The sequence below is a fragment of the Manis pentadactyla genome, chromosome 18 (genome assembly GCF_030020395.1).
Source record: "Manis pentadactyla isolate mManPen7 chromosome 18, mManPen7.hap1, whole genome shotgun sequence".
NCBI classification, from domain to species: Eukaryota; Metazoa; Chordata; class Mammalia; order Pholidota; family Manidae; genus Manis; species Manis pentadactyla.
This window is the reverse complement of record NC_080036.1, coordinates 29604083-29628749: the sequence shown is the minus strand read 5'-3', so window position 1 is coordinate 29628749 and position 24667 is coordinate 29604083. Positions and strand designations below refer to the sequence as shown.

Genomic DNA, 24667 nt, shown 5'->3' with positions numbered 1-24667 from the left:
TGGAAAGCATACAAGTATGAAGCCTGGATAAAAAGCATAAATAGAAATGAAGTATGAGCTGTTAGATACAAGAAAAATGGAAGGATGTGTAACAAAAAATGTTAAAAGCTATAAAACACTTCTCTAACCTCCTCGCATATTGAGCAAGCAAACTTTAATAAGAACATAGAGAACTTAACAATACATTCAAAAATCTTGATGAAATAGACATGTTTTTAAGAAGCTACAAAAGTTCTACTCAAGAAAGGGACTAGGTCCTACTAATTTTGTAGAGCTCCTACAAATTTTCAAGAAACAGGTAAATTCCCATGTTATTCAAAATGTTATTTTAAAAGGTTTAAAAAAAAGGATTAAACTATTTTAATGTATATTATGAAGGTAGGAAAAACCTGAGCAAAATATGACAAATACATATAAAGAAAAAATTTTTACATATGACTATATATTCTAAATCCTAAGTAAAAGAGAAGTGTAACTCCTAAGTGAAATAGAAACAAGATAATCAAAGGATAAGCATAATACACAGTACATGTCATGGACTAAATGCCTGTGCCCCTCCCCAAATTCCTATGTAGAATCCCCAACCTCCAGTGTGATGGTGTGTGGACATTAGGGCTTTTGGAGGTGATCAGAGTTACATGAGGGCACGAGGGTGGGTGGGCCCGGGTGGGCCCTCATGGTAGGATTAGTGCCCTTATAGGAAGAGAAACCAGAGAGCTCTCTCCCTCATGATCAGAAGGAAATCAATAGCCTTTAATGAATATGTTAAAAAGAAAGAAAGGCAGAAAATAATCATAACCTAAGTATCCATTTCAAGAAATTAAAAAAAGACCAGCAAATTAAACCAGAGAGAAGAGAGAAAACAAGATGAGAACAGATATATGAAAACAAAAGTTGGCACTTCAAAAGACTAACAAAATTGATAAATTATGGTGAAATAGGAAGAAAAAAAAGAGAATACACAATTTACCAACTTCAGGAATTTAAGGGAGGATCTCAAAGGCATTAAAAATAATAAGAATATAATATCTGTAGATGAAAACATATCAATAATGTGTGGTCTGTCATTACATCAACAATAAATTTTAAGATTTACATGAACTAAAAATATTCCTACAAAAACTAACTTACCGAAACTAACACAAAAATGGAGAGGCATCTGGATAGTCCTCTCTCTCTTAAATGTGTAACTTAAAATATTTTTAAAAATTAACTCCAGTGTCAGATGGCTTTCTTGACGAAATTCTACTAAACATTTAAGGCATAAAAAAGTTCAACATTACATATACTCTCCAGAAAATATAAGTAAAGGTAAAACTTCCCAATTAATTTAAGTCAATGTCACTCAGAAACACATATGTAAAAATCCTAAACAAAATATTAGTGATGAGGTGATATATAAAAACAATATTACATCATGACCAAGTAGGGGTTATTTAATAGAGGCAATGCTGGTTCAACCTAGGAAATTTAATCGGTATTTATGACTTTAACAAAATACAGGAAAGAAATCATGTGATCATTTCAACAGAGGTGAAAAAAACATTTAACAAATTTCAACAGATGTTTCATGATTAAAAATTTTCTGACAAAAGTAAGCTATCCAAAACGCAAGTGGTAGGGGGGGAGCAGAGGAAGGGAGCAAGATATCAGAGTCCCCTCCTGTTTCAAAAAAGTGTCAATAATAATTAAAGACATAAGAGTGAAGACATTCTTCCATTAAAACAAAAAAAAATCAGCATCTCAGTAAACCAGAAAATCAAATGGAAATGGTGCTGACATGGACTGAAGTTCTCCAGGCTTACTGGATGCCAGGATTGGAAATTTGCAATGTCAGCCGGAACTTCAATTTGTACCAGGAATTTAAACAAATGGCACCATGGTGAGGTGGGTGGCTGGCGCTCAGCTCATTTCTAGGGACACAGGAGTAGGGCTAAGACTCCAAGACCCGTAATTGAACACTAGACAAACAATTCAACTGGGGCCTGTATGTGGCAGGGGTTTGTCAGCTGCCTGGGATAACATGAAAGAATGGAGATGACCTTCAGCCTGGTTGCTGAGCTAAGCTATCATACAATTGTGGGAGGGGTTCTGCAACAATTCCCCAAAAGCCTAAAGAAGCGATAGGAGACCTGGGTCTGATCTGGGGATTGTGGGGAGAGGTATTTGTTCAAGTCAGCACAAAGGTTCCAAATAGGAACACATAACTCCCATTCAATATGGGCTCGCAATCCAACTGGTCCAAAGAAAGAAAAAAAAATGTAATGACATGAAAGACAGCAAACACGCTCAACAGATGAGAGAATTCTCTCCTAAGGAAATAGAAGTAACAATAGCAATATTTGCATAGCCCTTACTTCCCACAGTAGATTTTAACATTACACTCATTTTATCATCAGAGTCTGAAAAAAATCTTTAATATAACTGTGTGTGTGTGTGTGTAAAAGTGATCCAGGAAATATCAGAGTGATTCCACGCACTTACTTCTGTTCCTTTCCACCCTCACCCAAAACAATACCCACTAAAAAGACAGTGAGGGGATTAAACAAAGACATATACCCACAAAGTCAACGAGACTGTGGGAGATGCAGCTGAAACATTCTGTGAGATGGAGAGAAGATGGGGAAGTGGTGACTAATTTAATAGCCTGGAGAAATACGAAAATTAAGCTAATAGTTGGGAAAGTCCAGAAGCAAGAATCCAGAAAAGGATCAGATCCAAGACACTTCTAAAAGTGGGGTGCAGCTGAAGCTAAATAGGTTCTTTGAAAATCTATGTAAACGTGAAATCCCTTTGTCTATCCTGGACATTTAGGGGATTTATTCTCCCAAGCCCAGGAGATTGGGGTTCCCTTACAGACTTGAGGAATAGCAAAAAAGAGGGGGACCACCCTGAAAACAGGGGTTCAGTGAGGGTCTACATATTGTCCGGTGGGACCACCAGACCTCTTTCCTGCCGTGGCTCACAGAAAACACTGCCTGGATTCTATCCTTTCCTTACTCTCAGGCAAAAGACTGCAGAAATCCTCCCTGGAAATATTAACTAGCTCAAGAGCAAAGAATAAACAAAGCTGGGGGGTTTCCCCATGAAACAGCAAATCCGGGTTACTCAAAAAGAGATCGTTTTCCTTGCAATCTGTTGTTCTGGGCAGATTTTTTTTCTAATTTGATTTTTCACTGAGGTAGGTCCTGGCTTTATATGGGGATATCCATTCCGCTCTTTAATGTCAGCAGGTTCAAGGAGTTGTCTGTTGCCAGGAAAAAAAAACTGGTAAAGCCAAAAGGTCAGGATTCCTGGGACTGGCAACTGTCCCCTACGGAGGCACTGACTTTAATTCGAGGTTACCACTCTAGACTCGTGCTTTTCTCTGTTTTCTGCAGATTCCTTTTACTTCCTTCAAGCTTAGTTCTGGATTTCAAGTGGTTTTTACATAAACATCTAGTGTTTTGAAATCTTTTAGCAGAAGGGCTTTCAGGATATCTTGTCTATTTCACGGCTAAAAATAGACATTCATGTTCACAAACTTGATACAACAGCTTAACAAATTAAGCCCTAGGGTGATCACGATTTCCCCTCCTCCTCTGAGGATGCTATTGCTTTGTTTTCTGGAAACTCCAGTTGTTATTGTTTGTAGATAATACGTCTTTCATGTCTTGCAGCTTTTAAGATTTTCTCATCTTTCTTGATTTTCTATAGTTTCACTATTATGTACCTAAGCAAGGATTTATTTTATTTCTCTTGATACTTGGAGTAGATATTTTTTCTTAAGTTTTCGTAGTTTCTTGCTTCTCTACTGTTACCTCCCTATTACTTAATTTCCTTTTCTTTTCCCCCAATCTCCAACTTTCTGTGCTTTCATTCATTCAACTTCTCTGGCACTTTATTCAAGTCACCAGTTTTTTTCTCTAGTTGTCTATAGAATATTATTTTACTTCATTGACTTTTAAAACTTCTAGGTTTTCTAACTGGTTCTTTTTTAATACTCTCCTATTCTTACTTCATTCCTGCTATTTATGTTTCACAATTTCTAGTTCTTTATATGGATATTATTTATCAACTTGCATCACCAAAGATCCTAATAACATGTAGTCTTTTTCAGATTGTTTTGTATTTTAATTTCACCTGGAGTAACTTCATCTTTCAGCTGTTGAATCTGTTGGCTGTCTTCATTAATATTAGATTTCTTCACGTGCTTTGGCATTTCATTTTGCAGGCTCAGTTTGAAAGGAGGCTCTTGTCTCTACCTCCCTTTATTCTTTCCCCCATCTCTTAACCCTCCCTGTCTACTTTCATTTGCTTCCCTCTAGCCCTCCAGTCTCCAGTCTAGAAACAGATCTCATGTGGACAACATGGCAGAGAGGCACTGTGAGGACACTGAAGATTCAGTCGCTGAGCTAACAGGTAATCTGGGGCTGCGTCCAGTCACAGAGTCTGTGTCTGTCCTCCATGTCCCTGGGTGAGTGGCCTCAGCGACACAGTGGCTTCAGCTTGTGATCAGCAACAGCTTTTTTGTACATCCATTCACAAGGAAGCAGTGAACCTGGGTCTTTTCTAATGAATCAAAAGAAAGATGTTCAGTCCCTACGGCTCCAAAGGAACTGAATTCTCATTCACCCCAACTGCTCTGGGGTCTCAGGCCCACAGGTCCAGTCCCACCCACCACTTCACACCTCCATTCCTTTCCTAGCCCAGGCAGTTGTCTTCATGATTTTGCCCTGGGCATGTTGTTTTAATTTCCCTGTTCTCATCCTGCATCTATCATTGATCTGTATTTGGAGCAGAATAAGAAATTAAAATACCATCTTATTGGAAGCTTATTAATTAGTTAAAGTTTCCAGCAGCTTTAGAGACGAGGGAAATCACTAACCATAGGTATCTAAGCCATACATTCATGACAACTGGACTACATAGGTAAATCATACACGGCTTTTGTTTCACTATAAAAACAATAAGCAGCTTAATATGTAATTTATTTTAAATGATTTTAGGATGATCATCTTTTGAGAAAGTATATAGCTAGAAGAATCAATTATAGGTACATGTGACTAGAAATGGAGCCATTTTTATTCAAGAAGTGGGTAACAATTTCTCATTAACAGACAATAGACTAAATATAGAATTTTTAAAAATTCAAGAACTAGGGAACAAGTTGGTACAGAAACACATCGGTCTTGCCTCTTACTTTCCTACGTCCCTCCCGACTGTTAAATCCTGCCAGAGCAGAAAGCTCTCCTCAGACTAGTGGACCCATCATGTAACTCTGCCTGTTTCTATCAGCTGCTGCTTTCTCCTGGAAAAAGCAAACTCCATGAATAGAAGACACTCGGCAGTTGGAGGGTAAGGGGAGCAACGCCATAAGAGCAAATAAACATGCACCACCCGACCTTGCAGAGTTCCAGGCTAATACATCAGATCCATTTGCCTCTGGGTAAATAAAGATCCATCGACTGTCCAGCCCAATCTCAGTGGTAAGTTTCCCCCCTGGGGTGATATTTTATTGCTATTGCCCTTGGAATCAGTAAATATTTATATGGAAAATATTGTGCAATACCCTGTTCCTGTGATTCCTACACCACTGGTTCCTAGAACCTAAGACATTTTTGTAAACTTACCTTTATTTTGGCATCAACTCTTTGTCTCTGCTGGGTTTTTTCCAACATAACTCTCAACCTTCAAAAAGTTTATTAAATTTGCAATTTTGAAATGAGGAACAGTATTTCCCATCACATAAAAAAAACACAGACTCCTAATTCTGCAAAGCGGCCAGGACACAGTGTACACTCTGTCATTCCGAGCTTGGAAGCTCCGCGGGCCAGGCGCTGCTGGAGAAGGTGACGGGCCTTGCTGAGGCAGTGACGCGGGGAAGGGAATACTGCGCACGGGCCAGCGCACAAAGAAAACAGCATGAAGCCCTTAGCACGCCTCACCAGACAGTTTCTAGACTTGATGCTAAACCTTGCTGTGATTTGGAGAGCAAAGGAAGACAGCACTATGCATTAGCCTCAACCCTGCCTTGACCTCCAGGGCAGGCCAAGCAAAGGCTGTTGCTCTTAGCACTGAAACAAACCCTGAGCATCTCAAACTGCTCATGAATAGGCAGGAGGATTATTGCAAAAAGGCCAGGCAGAGTTCTGGAGATGTGAGTGAAAAATGCAACTTGAAAGTGCGGCTCAACAAGGAAGGACTGGAGCTGAGAGGGACTTCAGAGATCATAAAGTCTAGCAGCTTTCGTCATCATTCAGATTAAGAAGGTAGGCCCAGAGCTAAGGGGCTTGTCTGAAATTCCTTGAGGGGTAGAAATGGAGTGCTGCCCCCGACCCTGACCCATTCCCGGCTCTCTTCTGACCCCTGGGTTTCCCTATCAAGTGTCTCAGGCTAGGATCCTATTATGCTTCAGCAGTGAGCCGATGATGACTTCTGCAGGGGAGAACTAACTTACAGCATGGGAGAGAAGGGTTCCAGGCAGAGGCCACGGTGTGTGCAAAGGTCTGAAGGCACAGACAGCCCAAGCATCGGTCGCCACGCAAATCTCCTATGGCTGCTGTGCCAGGTCCTCAGGATGGGTGTGGCGGGGGTGGGGAGAGAGGCGGGTACTGACAGGCAAAGTGGTTCAAGAACCTAAACTAGGCTCAAAGGACTTTATATGCTCTTACAGATTGAACTGTTCCCCCCAAAAAATACTGAGGTCCTGAATCCTGGTATCTATAAATGTGACTATTTAGAAACAGGGTGTTTGTGACCACATTTGGATGAGGTCTTTAGGGTGTGAGCCCTGATCTATTACAAGCGGTGTCCTCATGAAACGGGGAATTTGGACACAGACACGCAGAAGGGCGGCAGCATCAAAACCCAGGGAGCGCACCACCCACAAGCTAAGGGGGTCTGAGGCCACCCGGAGCTCGGAGAGAGGCAGGGGGCAGGCCCCCCAGCCCTGCCCTCACGGGGTCTGTGGCCTTCCAGCCTCCAGAACTGGGAGGTGGGCAGTTTCTGTTGCTTAAGCCCCCAGGGTTGTGGCGCTTTGTCACAGCAGCCCAGGAAACCAGTACACACGCCAAAAAAAGAAGGTGGATTTTAATCTGCAAGGAAAGGAAAGTCACTGAAGGGTTTATGTGGGAGGTTCCCACAGTCACTCTACAGATTAGAAAGATCTTTCATAGCAACACATGTGCACATGCGCCAGAGCAGAAACATAAGAGGCAGGAGTGTATTTAGATCCTCTTGAAATAGTTCAGGCAAAACACGTCTGAATTAAGGCAGGGCAGTGAGGAACAGACAGGACAGATTTACAGAACATTGTGACGCAGGTCGTCGGGAGCGCCCATTTAAAGTTGGTACAAATTTCAAATACTTTCCTTCTATGGTTACTGTTCCAGAGAGTGCCGGCTAACACAGAGAAAGGGGACGCAGCGCCGGATTCCAGCATGCTGAAGCAGTGAATTCTGTTTCTTCCCCTCCCTGGACATCCTCCGGTCCCTTACCCCAGTTCAGACAGGTAGTCATCACTTCCCATCAGTGTAGCCTCAGGGGAGGGACGTGTCAGAGAAGGAAAATAGAAAAGTTGGCTTTTCCAAAAAGTCTGAGTCAGTGGTTCCAATGTTAGAATAAGAAAAAGCCCGAGAAACCTAGATAAGTAACTTGGGTTACCAAGGCTTACACACTGCATAGCTGCCACTTCCCTAAGGATAAAGGGGACGTCCCACGTGGTCCGTCCGGCTCTCTTCCCCATACCGGATGTTCTTGGAACACTTTGAACACACCTGACAAAGCGGGCATCCCGCCCAGAGTCAGACCAAACCTTCTCAAACCCCCTCCTGGACTGTCTGTCCTGTGGGCCTCTGCGAGCAGCCCGCTGTGGACCACTCTGGACAGCAGTACGCCTGGGCAGGGGGCCTGGGGGAGCAACTTCCCTAGGCTGTTTCTGGGCCTGGCCCACCAAAGTCAGCCTGCAGGTCTTTGCGGCTTCATCTCAGCCAAGCACGTCACCATGGCTCTGACACAAGCCAGGAAGCTCCTGGCACAGACATGCCCCAGAGATATTGAGAGTTCAGTTCCAGACCACTGCAATCAAGCAAACACCCCAATAAAGTGAGTCCACTGAGTCTTCTGGTCTCCCAGTGCACATAATAGTTGCATTTACCCTATACGGTAGTCCATTATGTGTGCAATAGCAGTATGTCTAAAAAAAACAGTGTACATACCTTAATTTAAACATACCTTATTGCTACACAATGCTAACCATCCTCTGAGCTTCTAATGAGTCCTAATCACTGACCAAAGACACCGTAAATATAAGAATGAAAATTTTTTAGATATTACTAGAATTGCCAAAATATGACACAGAGACATGGCGTGAGCAACTGCTGTTGGAAAAATGGTGCTTCCACCAGCTGGGGGCAGTTCTGGAAAGTCAGTGCCAAGCTGCCACAAACCATCGATTTGTAAAAAAACTCAGTACCTGCAAAGTGCAATAAAGTGCAATAAAACGAGGTGTGCCTGTATCTCCTTAGCATACAGCTGAAGTCAGGAATACGATAAAGGCTATGAGCCACGGCCTGGCTCGCCGTGGGGGTGCTCTAGCCAAGGAGGGGCACCCATGGGACCTGCCTCTGCCGACATTGTCCAGGGCGGAGGGTGAGAGTGAGCAGGCAGGGGCCCGTCTCCGGGAGCGGAGGGCTGGATTCCAGGTGGGGCTCCCTTGGGTGATCCCTACCCTCACACCAAAAGGCAGGAGTTTTTACATCACAGCCAACTCTTTTCATGGAATCAAAGTCAGATGGGTCACAAGAATTCCAGAGGTGCAAAAAATGTCCTAAATAAACATAAAGCAGACCTGTCCTTATTCCAGTACAGCAGGGGGGCGTGATGAGCTTCCTCAATTATGGAGACTCCTAAAAATAGCAAAACTTGCCATTAGCCAATAAAGGTACTTCATACCGTGGGCGGATTAAGTGCCAAGAGGCAGGAAAGAGATACTGGCAGAGAGAGAGGGGGTGATGGGGAATAGACTCTAAATTTTTGGCAACTGATTCTAATCATAGAAAAGTGCTCAAGACAATACAGGTAAAGGAGAGAAGAAGGGAAAGGTGGGGCGCAGGTTCTGGAAGATCTTATGTGAGAACCTAGTGATGCTGAGTTATAATTCTGTGGCCGGCAACACCCAGGGTTAAGGGGACACGGGGAAAACCTACCCTCCCTTCTGGTAAAATCCCCCAAGGTCTTAATAGTTAAGCAAGGAAACAGATTAACTTTTAAGGTCAACCTTTTGGACCTAGGAGACCAAAATAAGTCAACCTTGCCATTCTTTGGGGCCTGTAACGTTATAGCCCCCAATCTGAGACCTAAGGCAAGTCAGTGGGAAGTGTAATGACATACTGCGATAAATTCTAGGTAACAAACAGGAGGGCACACGGTCATTCATTAAGTACCTACCGTGACCCAGGGCCTCTCCACGTCAGATCTTGTGCTATTTGATGCGAATTCAGGCAAACAAGTGCCCTTGAGGAGACAGATTAGAGAAAGAAGGCAGAACTGCTGACCTCATGGTTTTCCCAGCAGCAGGCCAGTTTGTGTTCACTCATACTGGGTGCAAACAAAGGTCCACAGGGCAGTATTTGTGTGCACAAGCAAGAATCTGGTCGGAGCGTGATTTGGGCAGAGAAGAGAGAACTCTGAGGTAGGCGAGGCTGATCTACCTTGGGTGAACCAGCAAGTCTACACACACATGCATTTCTTGACAGAAGAGAGAGTTGTCATCAGACACAGCGTGTCCCGGGAGCACAAGACGGCACGCACCTGGGTGGGCAGGGATCCGTGTTACAGGCCCGGCTCATTGCTGGAGGACGGTGGGCCATATCACACAAGGTGTCGTTGACTGTCTGCTGGGTCTGGGTGTGCAAGCACACTGCTATGGCTTCCTGGCGCCCTGCGGGTTGCAAAGAGCAAACAGTGTAAATGACTTAGAATGACTTCCTGCAGGAAAAAGAGAACAGGTTCTTCTTGGGCTTCTGGTTATGAAGCCACTGCCCGTTTGACCACAACGCATGGCTATAGGCTGCCTTCTGGGCACAGATGGGGGAAAACAACCGCTCCCGTTTTTCCAAAGGCTCCCAGTCTCTGATATTCTCTCAGTCTCCTTTTAAACTCAGCCCCTCTCTTCTTTCTCCCCCAAATACATTCATCTCACAACTTTAAAGAGCATCCCCAGCTCCTCAGTCCCCTTCAGACGTATCTGCATTCCAAATGGACTCAAATAAAAGGTTCCCTCAAACGAAGCATCAAAATGTTCCTTCCAAACACAGACAGCTGTTTCCTGAAAAGGAGTTTTCAACATCAGCTACTAAAGAATAATATTTTCTACATATCATTGCATATGTGCTAACTCTGATGTACAAGCCTTATGAAAATTTTCATGGCACCCTGAGCTCCTACTCCCTGTTCCTGTGATTGGCGATATCTGTATCGTCAGCCAAACAACAGAAATACCTCCCAGCGGGCAAGTGGTTTGACGGTACGAAGTGCCTTCAAATATATTAGCTGAGCCCACAATACCCCGTGAGGTCAAAAGAATGGTATCATTATCTCCATTTTATTAATTTCATCATCAGAAAACTGAGGTTTAGAGAGAAAGTAAGACAACACAAAGTGGTAGGTACAAAACTAAAAATCAGATTTCCTGCCTTCCAATTTAAGGGTCTCTCTTTTGTACACGAGGGATTCCAAAATGCAATACGGCTAAGCTGGCTTCTCAAACCAGCAGCTGTTCCTTGTTCAAATAGGAACTTTCGGAGGCACATTTTTCCTCTGAGACCAGACAGGCCCGTCTGACCCCCAAAGCCTATGTCTCAACTACTATTCTTTGTCAGCTGAGACAAAAGGAATTATTGGGAAATCAGAACTGAACAAAATATAAATCAAACTTTTGATGAAAAAAAGAAAGAAATAAAAATTGCAGTGCTATTTGAAATATGCAAATATATTTGGTTTCATGCAAGAATGTGTGTTCCCTTATGTTATAAGATTGTGGGTTTTTTTCCAAATGCCATGTTTCAATTCAACCATTTTACAGTGTTTTACAGAATGCGGTATGGGCCAAAAGTGTGTATAAAATATGTATTTGTGACGTCCAGTTCTTTCCACTAAAGCTTCCCCTGCGTTCTTCAGCTATAATCTCACATTTCTGGCCATGGCAGGATGCCCCGTCTTAAGCCTCCATGCATCTCCCATGAACTTTTTAAAAAATATAAACACTGGCTAACCTGAGATACAAGGAGACAAATGCTACAGTTTAACAACTAGTTCTCATTTGCAAATGTCCAACTTCCTTAGTGTCTTTACTGGGACATAGATGTTTATCTTCTGGCAGGTTTCATTTCTTTTTAAATCTGAGAAAAATCCAGCTATGTTTCACATATATTTTAATTTGTAATCAAATTTCTTTAGAAAATATCCATAGAGACTATGTTGGAATGTTTTCTGGAGATTGAGTGGGTAGGTCTTAAAGCACCATAGTTATCTCATTTCAACCATTTGGATGAAATTTTGTAACACTCATGAAAAGTGTTTCTGGCTTAAAGCAAGTCTATGCAAAAGAACGTAAAAAGTAAATAGATTCCTTAGCATACTTATTGAGGTAGAATGTATTTTCCAAGGACGGCCACAGGATCTCTCCCATCCCACCTCTGCATCTACAGCACGAACTTGGACACCCTTCATGTCAAGAGGCATCATCAAACCTTTATCTTCAAAAGTAAAAGTAAAAATTATAAAAATAAGTTTTCTTCATTTTACACTTAACAAAATTTGGATAGTAATTGCAAGAATGCATTCAGAAGATGTAAATCAAATCAAGTGCTGAGATTTCAATAAAATTTTTATAATAAATTCCTTGGTAGCATAAGCAACATTATCCACTTCACATTCTGACTTCTGCAAAGTTATAATGAGAGGATCATTTTGTTGTTTTGGGATTTTTTTTGGCAAAAAAAATATGCAAAGCCTTCATCAAGAAATGAATTAATGATTCAAGGGTAAAACCATGGACTCTGAGAGGGGAAGCAAGAGCCAATAAATGAGCTAATATATCCCTTCTGTTGGTTTCGGGTTAGTTTGAGTGGGGTTTCTTGCAAACAAGTCTTGACTACATCAACATGCCAATAACATAACATACATACACCAGGTAAGAAATACACAGAACAATGAAGAAAATATGTAAGTCAGAAGCTTTACGTGCCACCCAGCACTTAGTATATCAAGTTGCAAAACAGATATGGAAAAATGATTTGAATAGGAAAATTATGTTGACTTAATAACCAAATAACCCTGGGCCCTAGAAACTGATGCAATATGCTCTTTTTTAGTAACCAACGGAACATTAACAAAAATTGATCCTGTATTAGTTATAAAGAAAAATGCAGTAAGTTCCAAAAGCCAGAAATTATGCAGGTAAGAGTTTCTAACCATAACATATTCCAAGTTTAAATTAACAACAAATAATTAACCCCCCAACACCCAATCATTAGAATTTTTTAAAAGCCATTTCTTATATAACTCCTAGGTCAAAAAGAATGAATAGATGTCACATCATTTGTGGCAAGGAAAAAAGAGAAGAAAGTGACTTACAGCAACTTGAGGCTAGATGGACACCTCTGGATAATAAAGTGTCATGAAATGGATAACTTCTTTCCAACATCAAAATTATAGAATTTACTTAAAAATCAAGATCTTGACTATAACAATAAGCAGTGGGGGGGGGTGGTTGAAAGAATGGTTAAGAACCAGTCAAGATGCTCCCCCCCTCCCTCTGGCTCCCAAGAGGGAAAAAGAAGAACACACCATTTAGGAACCAGTTCTTTCAAATTTTTAAACAGATAATATCTCTGATGTCAACCATTTAAGATGATTGAAGGGAACGGAAAACTCCAGTTCTTCTTACAAAACTATTATAACCCTGATGAGAAAAATCTATAAAAGGAAAAAAATAGATCTGCTTCACATAGTGTTGCCCTGTGATGCTCTAGTGCAAAAAGCCTACAGCCATACTGAAAAGAAGAGCTAATATACAGGCTTCTCTCTGCTGATTATCCAGTGTGATAGAGTGAGCGCTGCATCAGCTCCCAGGAAACGGAACAGAGGGGAAAAATAAAATGCTATGGGCCCAGCCAGGTGCCGAAGAACAGTACCATTTTTGGTGTCAACTGCAAGTTTTACAGCCGTCCAAATAGGTGAGTTCTTTTTAGGAACCGGTTGAGGAGACAGCTGGTAAAGATTAAGGATTGTTGAAAGCCACTTGGCCTTACAAAAGGCATCATAAACATCGCTGGAGCCCGAGAGGAAGTGACCAATTATATCAAGAGTAGCTGGAAGAAAGTACAGCTAGAGGCCTGTCGTGATTCGCAGGGCTCGAAGAGAACAAAACAGAGATTGTTAATGTACCATGTCGGGAACAGCCCCCATAGAGAGGGTGCTAAAGTGAGCCCACAGTGAGCCAGTGCCGAGTTCACGTGTTTGCCTGTTTGCGGGAAAGCATTTCTGTACTCCACCGAGCTAAACAGGGGGCACCCACACACAGCAGTAGCATTCAGGTCTGCGTGTGTGCAAAGCCCTCCAGTAAGTGCTAGCACGCTGCAGTCAGCACTGTAAAGAAGACACAGGATGACCGCAAGCGCCTGTCTGTTGCCCCACCGAGTCCCTGGCACACAGGTTCGCACGCACACAGCAGACAGGAACACGTCACCCTGCTCTCGCATCCAGCCTATCCTTTTCTCTCTTTGCCCAGTTCAGGGGTAGCCGCGCCGCCACCTCATCTCCACCGCTGTGCTTTGGATTGCATTCCCTTCCATCTTCTTGGGAAGGGGGCTGATCACCCCGCTTTTCACGTTCATTCCAGAACTTTCTCACTGCCTTTCAAATATACCCCAGACTCTGTGATCAAACAACATGACACGCACACACAGCACCCACCTCAACCCCCAGTGCCTCTGGCCGCCATCCACTCTTTGTCTTCTTGATCACAAATTTTGCTACAAACCAGTAATCCATTCTGCTCATTTCCATTTTGTCACGTGTCCCTCTTCCCTCCACCCTTTCCCACCGGGCTTCCGCGTCCACGGCGCCCCTGAACCGCCACCCCCCGCGCTGAGCCCCCACACACTCGAGTTCGCACCCCCAGCCCTCTGTGCCCGTCCCGCGGCTGACCGCGCTCGCCACCGCGCCACTCCCTCCCAGCTGTCCTCCTGTCTCGCCGGCTCTTGCTTTCATTGACTCTGCAGCTCAGCGTCCTCCACTCAACTAGCAAACGCTGCCTGTCCTCAGAGCTCATTCTTAGGCCCCCCGGACGGGCGTTCTCTCCCTGACGATGCCCGTCCGGGCCCCCAGCTTCACTGCTCTCCATGCACAGTGTCCACCCTGACCTCACGATTCCTCCCGCCCGGCCAGACCTCCTGCCAGCTCTCATCATCTCAGGAAACAACCCCAGGACTCGGACTCAGCCCCGGCCCCTGCTGCCCACCCGACGGACAGGCGTTCATCACCGTTACGCTCAGCTCAGGGACTCCGCCGCCCACCACCCCAGCCCGGGCTCTCGCCGGGACCAGGCAGTGGCTTCCTAGCCGGTCTTCCTTACATCCATCCGTTCTATCCCTTCTAATCCATTTCTTACAATACGGCTGGACTAAGCTTTTCGAAATAAATAAAAATTTGACTCCCACTTTAATTTCTTGAATGGCTTCCCCTTGATCTTGGGATAAGAACAGAAATCAATGCAGCCAGCAAGGCCTCAACTGCCGGGCCGCTGCCTTCCCCTGTAGCATCACCTCACACGAACCCGGGCTTCCTCGGCCTCCAGCCGCGCCTGCCTTCTGCGGTTCTGGGAAGGTGCCAGGCACCCTCCTGCCACCTCGGGCCTTTGCACAAGCTCTTTTTTCTGCGGGAAATTCTCTTTGTGCCACCCTTTCCAATGCCTCTTTTGCTTAATTGATTCCTCATCTTTCAGATTTAAGAATGAGTATAATTGTTTCTAGAGAAGCTTTTCTTAACTTCCTTAATTAGGCCAAGTTCCTCCTCTTCTCTGCCTTCATAGCCCCACAGGCTTCCTTTTTAGCCGCTACAACCGGCTGTAATTTCACATACGTGTATGTGGCTATGTGATTAATGCATTTCCCCGCTAGATGATTTGAGTTCCAAAGGCAGGAACTACTGAGTCACTATATCCTAACCCAGTGCCTGAAAGAAACATGCAATAAATTATTTCAGAATGCTGTATTTGAATGAGACAACAGAGAGGTTCTTGCTACTTCCAGGGCCAGGGCAAGGCTAGCATTATCCACATTATTTACTATTGTTGGTGAAGTTCTAGACAATCCAATAAGATATAAAACTTAAATGAGATAAATAACTATTGGAAAAGGAAAGATGACATCATCATTAATTCCAGATGATTATTTACCTAGAGAATTCATAAGAATTCTTGGACGCTTTAAGGGGTTCAGCATGCATTAAGTTTAAGATGCACTGAGTTTAGTTCAATCTGACTAGAGAAATTTAGTCAGAAAGAATCACCCCACTAACATTTACTACATACCATGTGTCAGGCACTGTGACTAAACATTCTAACATCACCTTATTTAATAATTATTTTCAGTCTTTTCATTAATCTTAATGAGACAGGTGTGGCCCTTCTCATTCTACAAAAATAAACCTTGACAAACTTGAATTCCTTGCCCAAAAAGAGTGGCAGAGACAGGGGTCCAAGGGGTCAAATGGGGTCAAAGTCCATGCATGTATTACTAGCCTGTGTTGTTAGAACATGCAGAGGTGGAAAAGAAAGGTCACTGATGCAACAGATAACATAAAATGCAAAAGAAAAACTTTGATAAGCCATGTTTATGACATCGCAGATTACAAAACCTTACCAGAAGCTATTAAAAAAGTGAGCCTATCTTCCAGGGTGTACGTGTGTGAACTCACACACACACACAGTGCTCCATACATATGGACATATGCTCTGAAAGCAGGAAATTGAATATGTCTGGATTCTTCATGCTTTGGAGATTAAGAAAGGATTCTCGGTCGCCACTCCAGTATGAAAGCTGACTTAGGAAAGGTTCTTAAGTGTCTGTGCCGACAACCAATGGATTTATTTTTATTTCCCTTATGGTTGTGAGGACAAATTGGAAAATAAAAGTATGAAGACTATCAGGATGTGACAAAAAGTTTATCTTTCCAGAAATTTGTAATTTGCATGTATTATCTTCCTACCAGAAACAGGAAGGGCGAAGAAATAACCGTACGTCTGTGGATGTTCCATTTCCCTGTGGTTTACAGTCACTGCACTTCCCCCACTGTAACCCAGATTCAGAGTTAAAAACCAACATTTATAAGCACAAGTAAGTGGACTTGCAGAAGCCAACCCTCCAAAGCCACACGGAAATGGATCACAGACAGGCAAGTGTCACCGCCTGTAAGTAGTACAGCCAAGCACCAAGGGCTCTGCCCCAGCACGACAAGGACCGTGTCTCACTCATTTCGTATCCCAACACGGAGCACAGAAGCCAGGGCAGAGCCGTGGCATCTGGCACAAAATAGACACCCAGTCCCTTACCTTTATAGATTCTGGTTTCATGTCTGAGCTTTTGAGGTTTATGGAATTCACTTGTTTATTTAAAAAGAAATTTTAAGCTTGAACCCAAGAAATTAAACACAGCACTTTTTGCCAAGTTGGGAAGCCTACCGTATGCACTTAGAGTTCAACCAACCCTCTCAAAAGGAGAATTAAATTGTTTGTTGTCTATTTTGGACTGCGGGGCGGCCTCTAAACCTTGGTTTCCCAATTGTAAAGTTTGGGACAATGGGTGTCCAAGGCTGATTTAAAAGATATTATTCTAGGATTGTGTGACACAATACACCCTTACAAGGCTAAACTGCTGTTTAACCAGTTGTTCGTGTTGAAAGATTACCAGGTTGAGCTAAAATTTGAATTAAAATTTGTAAAATGTGTTCCAGATATACAACCGGATGCCGGAAAACAGACGGCACCTTCACAGGAAGCTTCTGACCCCAAATTTCACTTCGTTACAAGGCAATCTGCCCTCTCCCAGCTGGCCGAAAGGTGCGCAGTGCCAGGGAGGATAAAGTCAGTTAGTGGAGTTTCACGTGACTTGTAGGCTTGAAGTGGATTCAAAGGTCATTCTACTCTTCTAGGTAGATACCCAGGAGAAATGGAAACACATCCGTGAGAAAATGTGTGTATCAATGCCCACAGCAGTGTTATTCATAATACCCAAGACATGTAAATAATCCATATTTATAACTGATGAATAGATAATAAAATGTAGTCTATCCCTACAATAGGACAGTATGTGAGCCATAAAAAGAACTGAAGTGATTCAGGCAATCACAGGGGTGAACTACAACTGAAGACGTTATAGTAAGTGAAAGAAGGCGGTCCCCGCGGACCACACATCTGTGATTCCATTTACACGCGATGCAGAAGGCAGAGGAGCAGTTGCCGGGGGCTGCCGCTGGCTAGGAAAACGGGCTTAGAAGGGACACGGGGAGTGACCGTGCACGGTGCAGGGTTCTCTTGGGGCTAAGTAAAGTGTTCTGGAGTTGACTGTGGTGATGGTCACACAACTTCGTGAATATACTAAAAACCACCAAACTGTACACCTTAAATGCATACATTGTATAGTATGTGAGTTATATCTCAATAAAGCTGTTAACAACAACAATAAAAATAGAAAATCATTCCAGTCTGTTCCACCATCCTGGAGGTGGAGCCTAGGCCTATCTTGCTGAGTGCTGGGCACACGACAGTGGAGTCCTGCATCCTGGCATCTGCCTTCAGAGATGCCACCTGACACAGCCAGCTGAATGGGGACCCCGCCGTGTGTCGTTGGGCAGCACAGCTGGTCTGTTGAGAGCCAAAGACCCAAAATGCCATCTGCTTTCCAAATGCAGGGGGCCTTTCTAGCGAGGAAAAGGTCTGAACTCAAGGATGGCCGGGGCCCAGATGAACTAGTGATCCTCTGGACGCAGTGATTGAAAACTGGAGACTGATAAAGTTTGTGTGGGGTGTACAAGCAATGCCAGGGCTCACTTCTGCTCTCACAATAAAAGACAAAGCTCCAGTACTCGGGGGAAATGCGGGGCTCAGAAACGGCAGAGGACTGATACTTCGTAGGAATGCTGTGGAAGGTTCCAGCCATCTGTAACTGTAACTGAATAGGGGACCGTTTTTGCATCTCAACAACTATCTCTACTCATCAGGAAAGTAGAAATCAGCTCCCAGATTGCCAAGGGCATGCCAGTATTAAGGTTCCCAAGGTATAACAAAAGAGGAATCGGGTCCCAAATAGTCAACTCAGAGAGAGCAGTTTCCGGTAGCCAGAGACAGGAGGCAGTGTGGGAGCGACCGAGACGATGGGCCCTGGAGGTAAGAGACGCAGCAGACCTCCAGGGTACGAGTGAACCAGCAGAGCTGAATTCCTAGCTAGCTGAGAAGGGTTTCTAAGAATCAAGGAGAAGCAAGAGAGGGAGAGAGAATCTGGAGGCGGCACGTTCTTCATTTCCCAGACGCCACATGTAGAACTCCACAGGACAGGCAGTGGCTTAGCTGTGGCCGGTGGGCAAAGCATACACTGCCTTATCTGGGTTTATGGCAGGGGCAGGCTGGCAAAGCTAGAGAACAGGTGTCTAGGGCGTTTAGAGGTTGAATTAGGTGGGAGAGGAGAAAGACAGACACCATTACGTCACGGGACTGGATGGGAAGGGTCGAGAATTTACTTGGGTCTGGGGAAGAAAGGGTGGGGGTTCAGGCACAACGACCAGGCCTGAGCTCCTACTAACAGGTCCGCGGCCGCCTGGGGGAGTGCAGCATGCCTGTAACTGCCCCAGAAGGCAGCAGCTCCTCCCGTCTCCTCCGTGGGCAGGACTGAGGGCAGAGCACGTGCAGCCCAGGTCTCCCCATGACAGCTCGAGTCAAGGGGCAAGGGGTCAGGGGCTCTGGGTTCCTGAAGAGATGAGTCTCCTTCATGTGAGCAGAAGATGTAGCTTTCCGATTGGTTATTTCTATCTTTTCACCGCCAGCAGAGACAGCCCTGGAGAAGGCCTGTCTGGGCTCCTGACCCCTGCTCACCCACTCCCTTTGGGACCCTGGGATGCCTGAGTCGGCCGGAGCCAACCTCCGCCTCATGGGGCCACCTGACTGCACTGCTCTTCCGGCCCCAGCAGGGCCACCGGCTCTGAGTGTTCCTCACACACACACACGCACATCTCAGTGTGTGTGTTCTGCCCTGGTTTCTGGGGCCCAGTGTGCAGAGATGACCTAAATGTTCTCTGAGGATGACTTCTGACTGAGAGCAGACCAGAGATGGTAAATCCTGGGGGGGCCCCAATCTGTAGCCCTGGTTTATGCACAAGACTGCCTCGACCTCAATTCTGCATTTTCCTTTTTATTCCATATTCATCAGCCGCTCTCTCCCCACCTGGCTTATGCAGGTGCTCAGGCCAAAGGAACCTAACTTTGTGGTCAAGGTATAGTCCCGCTCTCCTCTATCTTCCTAGAATAATCACGATGCAAAATGAAAGAAAAGGCATAGTTTGCAGCTATTCGAATGACTTAACCCCCTTTAGCGTCTTGCCAACATGCATGTTTGGCTCAAGCTCAGCTAATCGTCTCTCCAACTATTAGCCACACAAGACACAGCTGCCCCGTTTGCAAGGGTCAAATACCTCCCAAACACGTTGCCGTGCAAGGGGTGAAGCCAGCGTACTCCCAGTCGTAAGTCATGTCACTGCCCTTCTCCTGGGAAGAGGTGTCCAGCTGGCGGGAGGCAGGGTCCCCGTCACACGCTTCCAGGAGGCACGGCTGCTCGGTGGACGGCTTGGGGCCTGCACACTCTTCCTCAGGCAGCTCTGTCACCATCTGCGTGAACGCGAGGAGCATGCGGCACTTCACCTCCCGGGCCTGCACGCCCGGCCCACATGTGGTGCTGCAGGCCGACCAGGGCTCCGGGATGAACCTGTGGGGAGCCAGGGAGCCACAGAAAGGAGTGACAAGCGTTCAATGAAGCAAAAAATTACCTTCATTCCAAGAGGATTCAATACATTTTGAATGCTGCACTGTTATTGACGCTGTTATATAATTAACAAAGTTTCAAATCTTAGTAGGAGCAGAGGAATTTTTCCACTATAGATTTACCAAACTTTTGAGTCTGTTTCAGAATTCAAATCTGTGCATGACATCATTGAAAGGTTTTCTTTAAGATTTGGTCATAAATAAAACCTTATAGAGAGATCATTTCTATTCTGATGTCTCCTATAATATGGAGATTTTCACCAACATTTATTCAAAAAATCTTCATTGAGCTTGTCTTTTGTTAATAGCAGAGTTTTATTATTAAACGGTCTCAATACTTGGGAGCAGAACTGTAGGATAACAAAAGCTTTCTGCAGAGTAGATAAAGCATTAATAATCTTCAATTTAACATATAAATACCCTAAACTTCCTAATCTGCTGGAAAACATCAAGGGTATTGCACAATCTAGCTGAATAAATCACTTATTTCTCATCCTGAATTACTATCCACTAAGTCAGAGGTCATCCATCTATGGCCTTTGGGTCAAATCCGACCCACCTGTTTCTGTACAGACCACCAGCTAAGAATGATTTTTATAGTTGTCAATGATTAAGGGGAAAAAGGCAAAAGAAGGATAATATCCTGTGTCATGTGAAAATCACATAAAATTCCATTTAAGTACTCATAATGAAAGATTTAGTGAAGATAGCCAGGTCACCGGTTCACCTGCTGTTTATGGCTATATTTTTGCTATATGGCAGAGCTGAATGTTTGCAACAGAGACTCGCCTACAAAGCCTAAACTATTTACTATCTAGCCCTTTACAGAGTGTGTTTATTAATTTCTACACTTAATTTTAAAAATAGATTTGGCTCAGACACACATATTGAATACACTCTGAAGCAACAGTTGCATCATGAGATCTCAAGGGACAGGCAAGAGGTTCAGTGACATAGTAAGTTTGGGAACCCTTGAGTTCAGTGACGTTCACCAGGTTTATTTACCACAAACTTTCCCCCAGACTCTGCTGTATGAATACGTACTAGAAACGCCTACAAGGGGAATATGATGGGCGTCACTTCATAACTTCAAGTGAACACAGACCACTATTCACAGGATACTGTTGTACTAAATAACTTCAGAAAATACTGCTAAGATGTCTGCTTAAGGTACAGCTCCAAAACTTAATGTTTAAAATCTCAGAAAGATGGGTAGTAAGGGCCTCTCGGTCATCCAGCTTTCTCCAGACAAGACTTCATTAGCATATTCCCACTGGCAGAATGAAGCACCACTGCTATATTTGAGCCCAGTAAAGAAATACCAATAAACTCCCCGAATTTTGTTTACTGTGTTGAACGCTGTCAGTGGGCAGCTCTATTCCCTGATCTTCATATTCTGCGAGCAGCCCTGCTCAGCCTCCCAGGATGGAGGAGCACAGGAGTCATTTCTGCACAGTTCCTCTTTTTGTTCCCACTGCTTTCCATGGCAGAACTGGAAAGGGGGAGGCTGATTAAATTTGAGATGAGACATCCTTACCATGTAATAATATGAGGTCATTTACAAGGAGGAGGCAGGTGTGCGAGCTGATAAGGAATCATCTCCTCTCGGAGCTGGTTAAATGAAACAAGGATGGGGTAGTTCATATACTGTGGTCTTTCATCTAAGTATATAAAAAAGGGTATATGTATGCATATACTATATCTATATTATAGATATAGTATATCTCTATTTATAGCATATATGTCTATGTATGCTGATTTATGTATAACTTCTCTTTTCTGGAAGCAATTGCAAGTGCCAGGGCTTCACACTAGACAGCCAGGAACAGGCCAGAAAATGCCAGCAGTGTGAATTATAAAGGAAAACGGCACGGAGACCACAGGGAAAACGTGTGGAAGGTGGGGAGGAGGCGGCTCCTCAGGCACGAACAGGGGCCACGGGTTCAGCCTTCCAGGCAACGGTGCTTCTGCAGCAAAGCACATATTAACTTTGCTCAGTGAACAAGGCAAAGTCAGGTGGGGTTTGCAAGTTCAAAATTTCCCCATGTTCCTGAAAGTGTGGAAAAGAGGGTGGGCTGGGTCACTGCTGTTGATAGGCAAATCAGCACGGACTCTCTGAAAAGGAAATTGGAAGTAGAAACTACATGCCTTCAGTGTCCCTGTCGTCTGGCCCAGAAACTTCATCCCAGTAAATGTGTCCTGAGGAGATAATTAGTTGCAATATGAGAGCTGCTATAGTTTTGTTTTATCATAGTGAATAATGAGAAACAAGCTGCAGGAATTTCTAAAATGTAACTATGATTACATCATTTGCTAAAATCCTTATGTGGTTTGTACCCACTGCCTCCAGATGAAGTCCAATTTCCTCAGTGAGCCGTGGAAGACCTCCAAGACTGCTTACTTTCCCAGCTGCACCCATGCTGTCTTTACTACCTCCCTACCCTGCAGGCCCCTATCCACACTCAGCACCTCAACATCCTGGCATGTCCCACAAGGGTCAGCTGGCCTGTATGCAACCCCAAATGCCTGGTATGCTATTCTTGTAACACCTACACACATCTTAGGACCTCAGTTCATGTACCACCTCTCCCAGGAAGCCATTCTTGACCCTGAATCTCCCAATGCCGTAATATAATCACTAACTTCTCTGTCCACTTTATTAGCCCCACCTAAGGAGGGGTGAGACTTGAATTCAGATCAGAGCTCTTCCTAGTACCACCTGCCAGAGAACCACCAGCCACCACTCAGGAGCTCTGCAGTCACTGGGCAATCCCCTCACCTCCCTGTGCTCTGGTTTCCCCTCCCCCAAAATGCCTCCTCACGGGGTCACTGTGAAAATTAAAGAGAAGACAGTCTGACACAGAAGAAGTTGTTACCATCGTTGTGAGAAAAACAGATGCCTGAAATACAACCTAATTTGATTTTAGCAAATATGACTTCCACAAATGGCGAAGCCAAAATAGCAATGAAGAAATTGTACAAAGTGTTCTAAATCTGTCCTGTTTCCTTGGTTTTCACACACGGAAAAAACAGGAGAGGGGGGAAACATGGCAGCCTGAAGTCTTGCGAATCTCACAGAAGCTAGGAAGGCTCCGGGGGAGGCTCTGAAACAACGAACTGTATCAGATGTCAACACATTCCACAGCTGAAAGCTCAGAGGGTCAAAACTGCAGTTGCCTTGGCTTAGCTTTATAAGGTATAGGTTTAATTTTTTCCTAATTAAAGAAAAAAGAAGCTCTTGAACATTGGCTCCCTATGTAAATTCAGAGCTCGGCTCACGGTAAACCACTTGGCAGGCTTTCCTGGAGGGATCTGGAACACAGCTATGTTCATCTTCTCCTTCAGTGTGTCAACAAGCAAGCATCCCCAAACCACAGAAGACAGTGGCAATAAAAGGATGAACTGGAAGCTGAGATATGTTGCGGTTTTGTTTGGAAATCGAGCGAATGAATAGTCAGAAGTGGCGGGAGGAAACTATAAACTTCACACTAGACAGCCAGGAACAGGCCAGAAAATGCCAGCAGTGTGAATTATAAAGGAAAACTGCACAGAGACCTCAGGGAAAATGTGTGGAGTGGGGAAGAGGTGGCCCCTCAGGCACAAACAGGTGCCATGGGTTCAGCCTTCCAGGCCAAGGTGCTTCTGCAGCAAAGCACATATTAACTTTGCTCAGTGAACAAGGCAAAGTCAGGTGAGGTCTGAAGCCACTGTAGCTTACATGCTATCACCCTTTTCCAATTCAATAAAATGAAAACTATTTTCAGACCCTAGGGACTATCTGATTCAGTGGTTCCCAAATTTGGATTCACCCCCCCCAAATTACCTGAGGTTCTTGCTAAAAATGCTGGTGACAAATTCATAGAGGTGGAAAATAAAATAGATGTTACTGGGGCTGGGGGTGGGGTTGGGGGAGTTCATCTTTAATGGGGACAGAGTTTTTGTTAGGGAAGATGAAAATTTTCTGGAGATGGATAGTGGTGATGGTGGCACAACAATGGTAGTGTACTTAATGCTACTGAACTGTATGCTTAAAAGGTTTAAAATGGTCATTCTTTAAAACTGAAATATAATGGACGTACAATATCCTATTAGTTTTAGGTGTATAGCATAGTGGTTCAATATTTTTATACGTTACAAAACAATCCCCACAATAAGTCTAGTTACTATTGGTGGCCAAACAAAGTTATTACGGTTATTATTGACTGCATTCCCTAGTTATTATTGACTGTACATCCACAGGACTTATTTATAACTGGAAGCTTGTACCTCTTAATCCCCTTCATTTATTTTATGTTATGGATATTTTAACATATTTGTAAAAAAATACCTGGCAGAACAAGCAAACAAACACAAATGCTCCCGGAGTGTCTGACTTAGTGGAGCACAGAAATCTGTATTTTAAATTGCACCACAGGTGATGCTAATGAAAATGATTTGAGGACCCACTTTAAAACATGGTGTTGTAGTTATCAAAAAAAAAAAAAAAAGGAATCCTTCCCTTTTAGAGATATGTACTAACATATTTACAAATGAAATGATACAGTGTTTAGGATTTTGCTTCAAAAATGGCCCAGGGGTGTGGGGGCACGTTGG

The 24667-nt window shown here is 43.9% G+C and overlaps 1 protein-coding gene across 14 annotated transcripts in view; it reads right to left on the bottom strand.

Moving 5' to 3' along the window:
* The window catches only part of ADAMTSL3 (ADAMTS like 3), a 258020-nt gene that overhangs the window by 73049 nt on the left and 160304 nt on the right, over window positions 1–24667 (bottom strand). For all 14 annotated transcript variants that reach the window (XR_008994675.1, XR_008994674.1, XM_057494774.1 and 11 more), the window contains 2 exons: window positions 19729–20018; window positions 9793–9922 (listed from right to left, as the gene is read on the bottom strand). Coding sequence is in view for 12 of the 14 variants with exons in the window: in XM_057494774.1 (XP_057350757.1) it covers window positions 9793–9922; window positions 19729–20018 (420 nt within the window). In the remaining 2 variants the exon portion in view is untranslated. The remainder of the gene's footprint in view (window positions 1–9792; window positions 9923–19728; window positions 20019–24667) is intronic.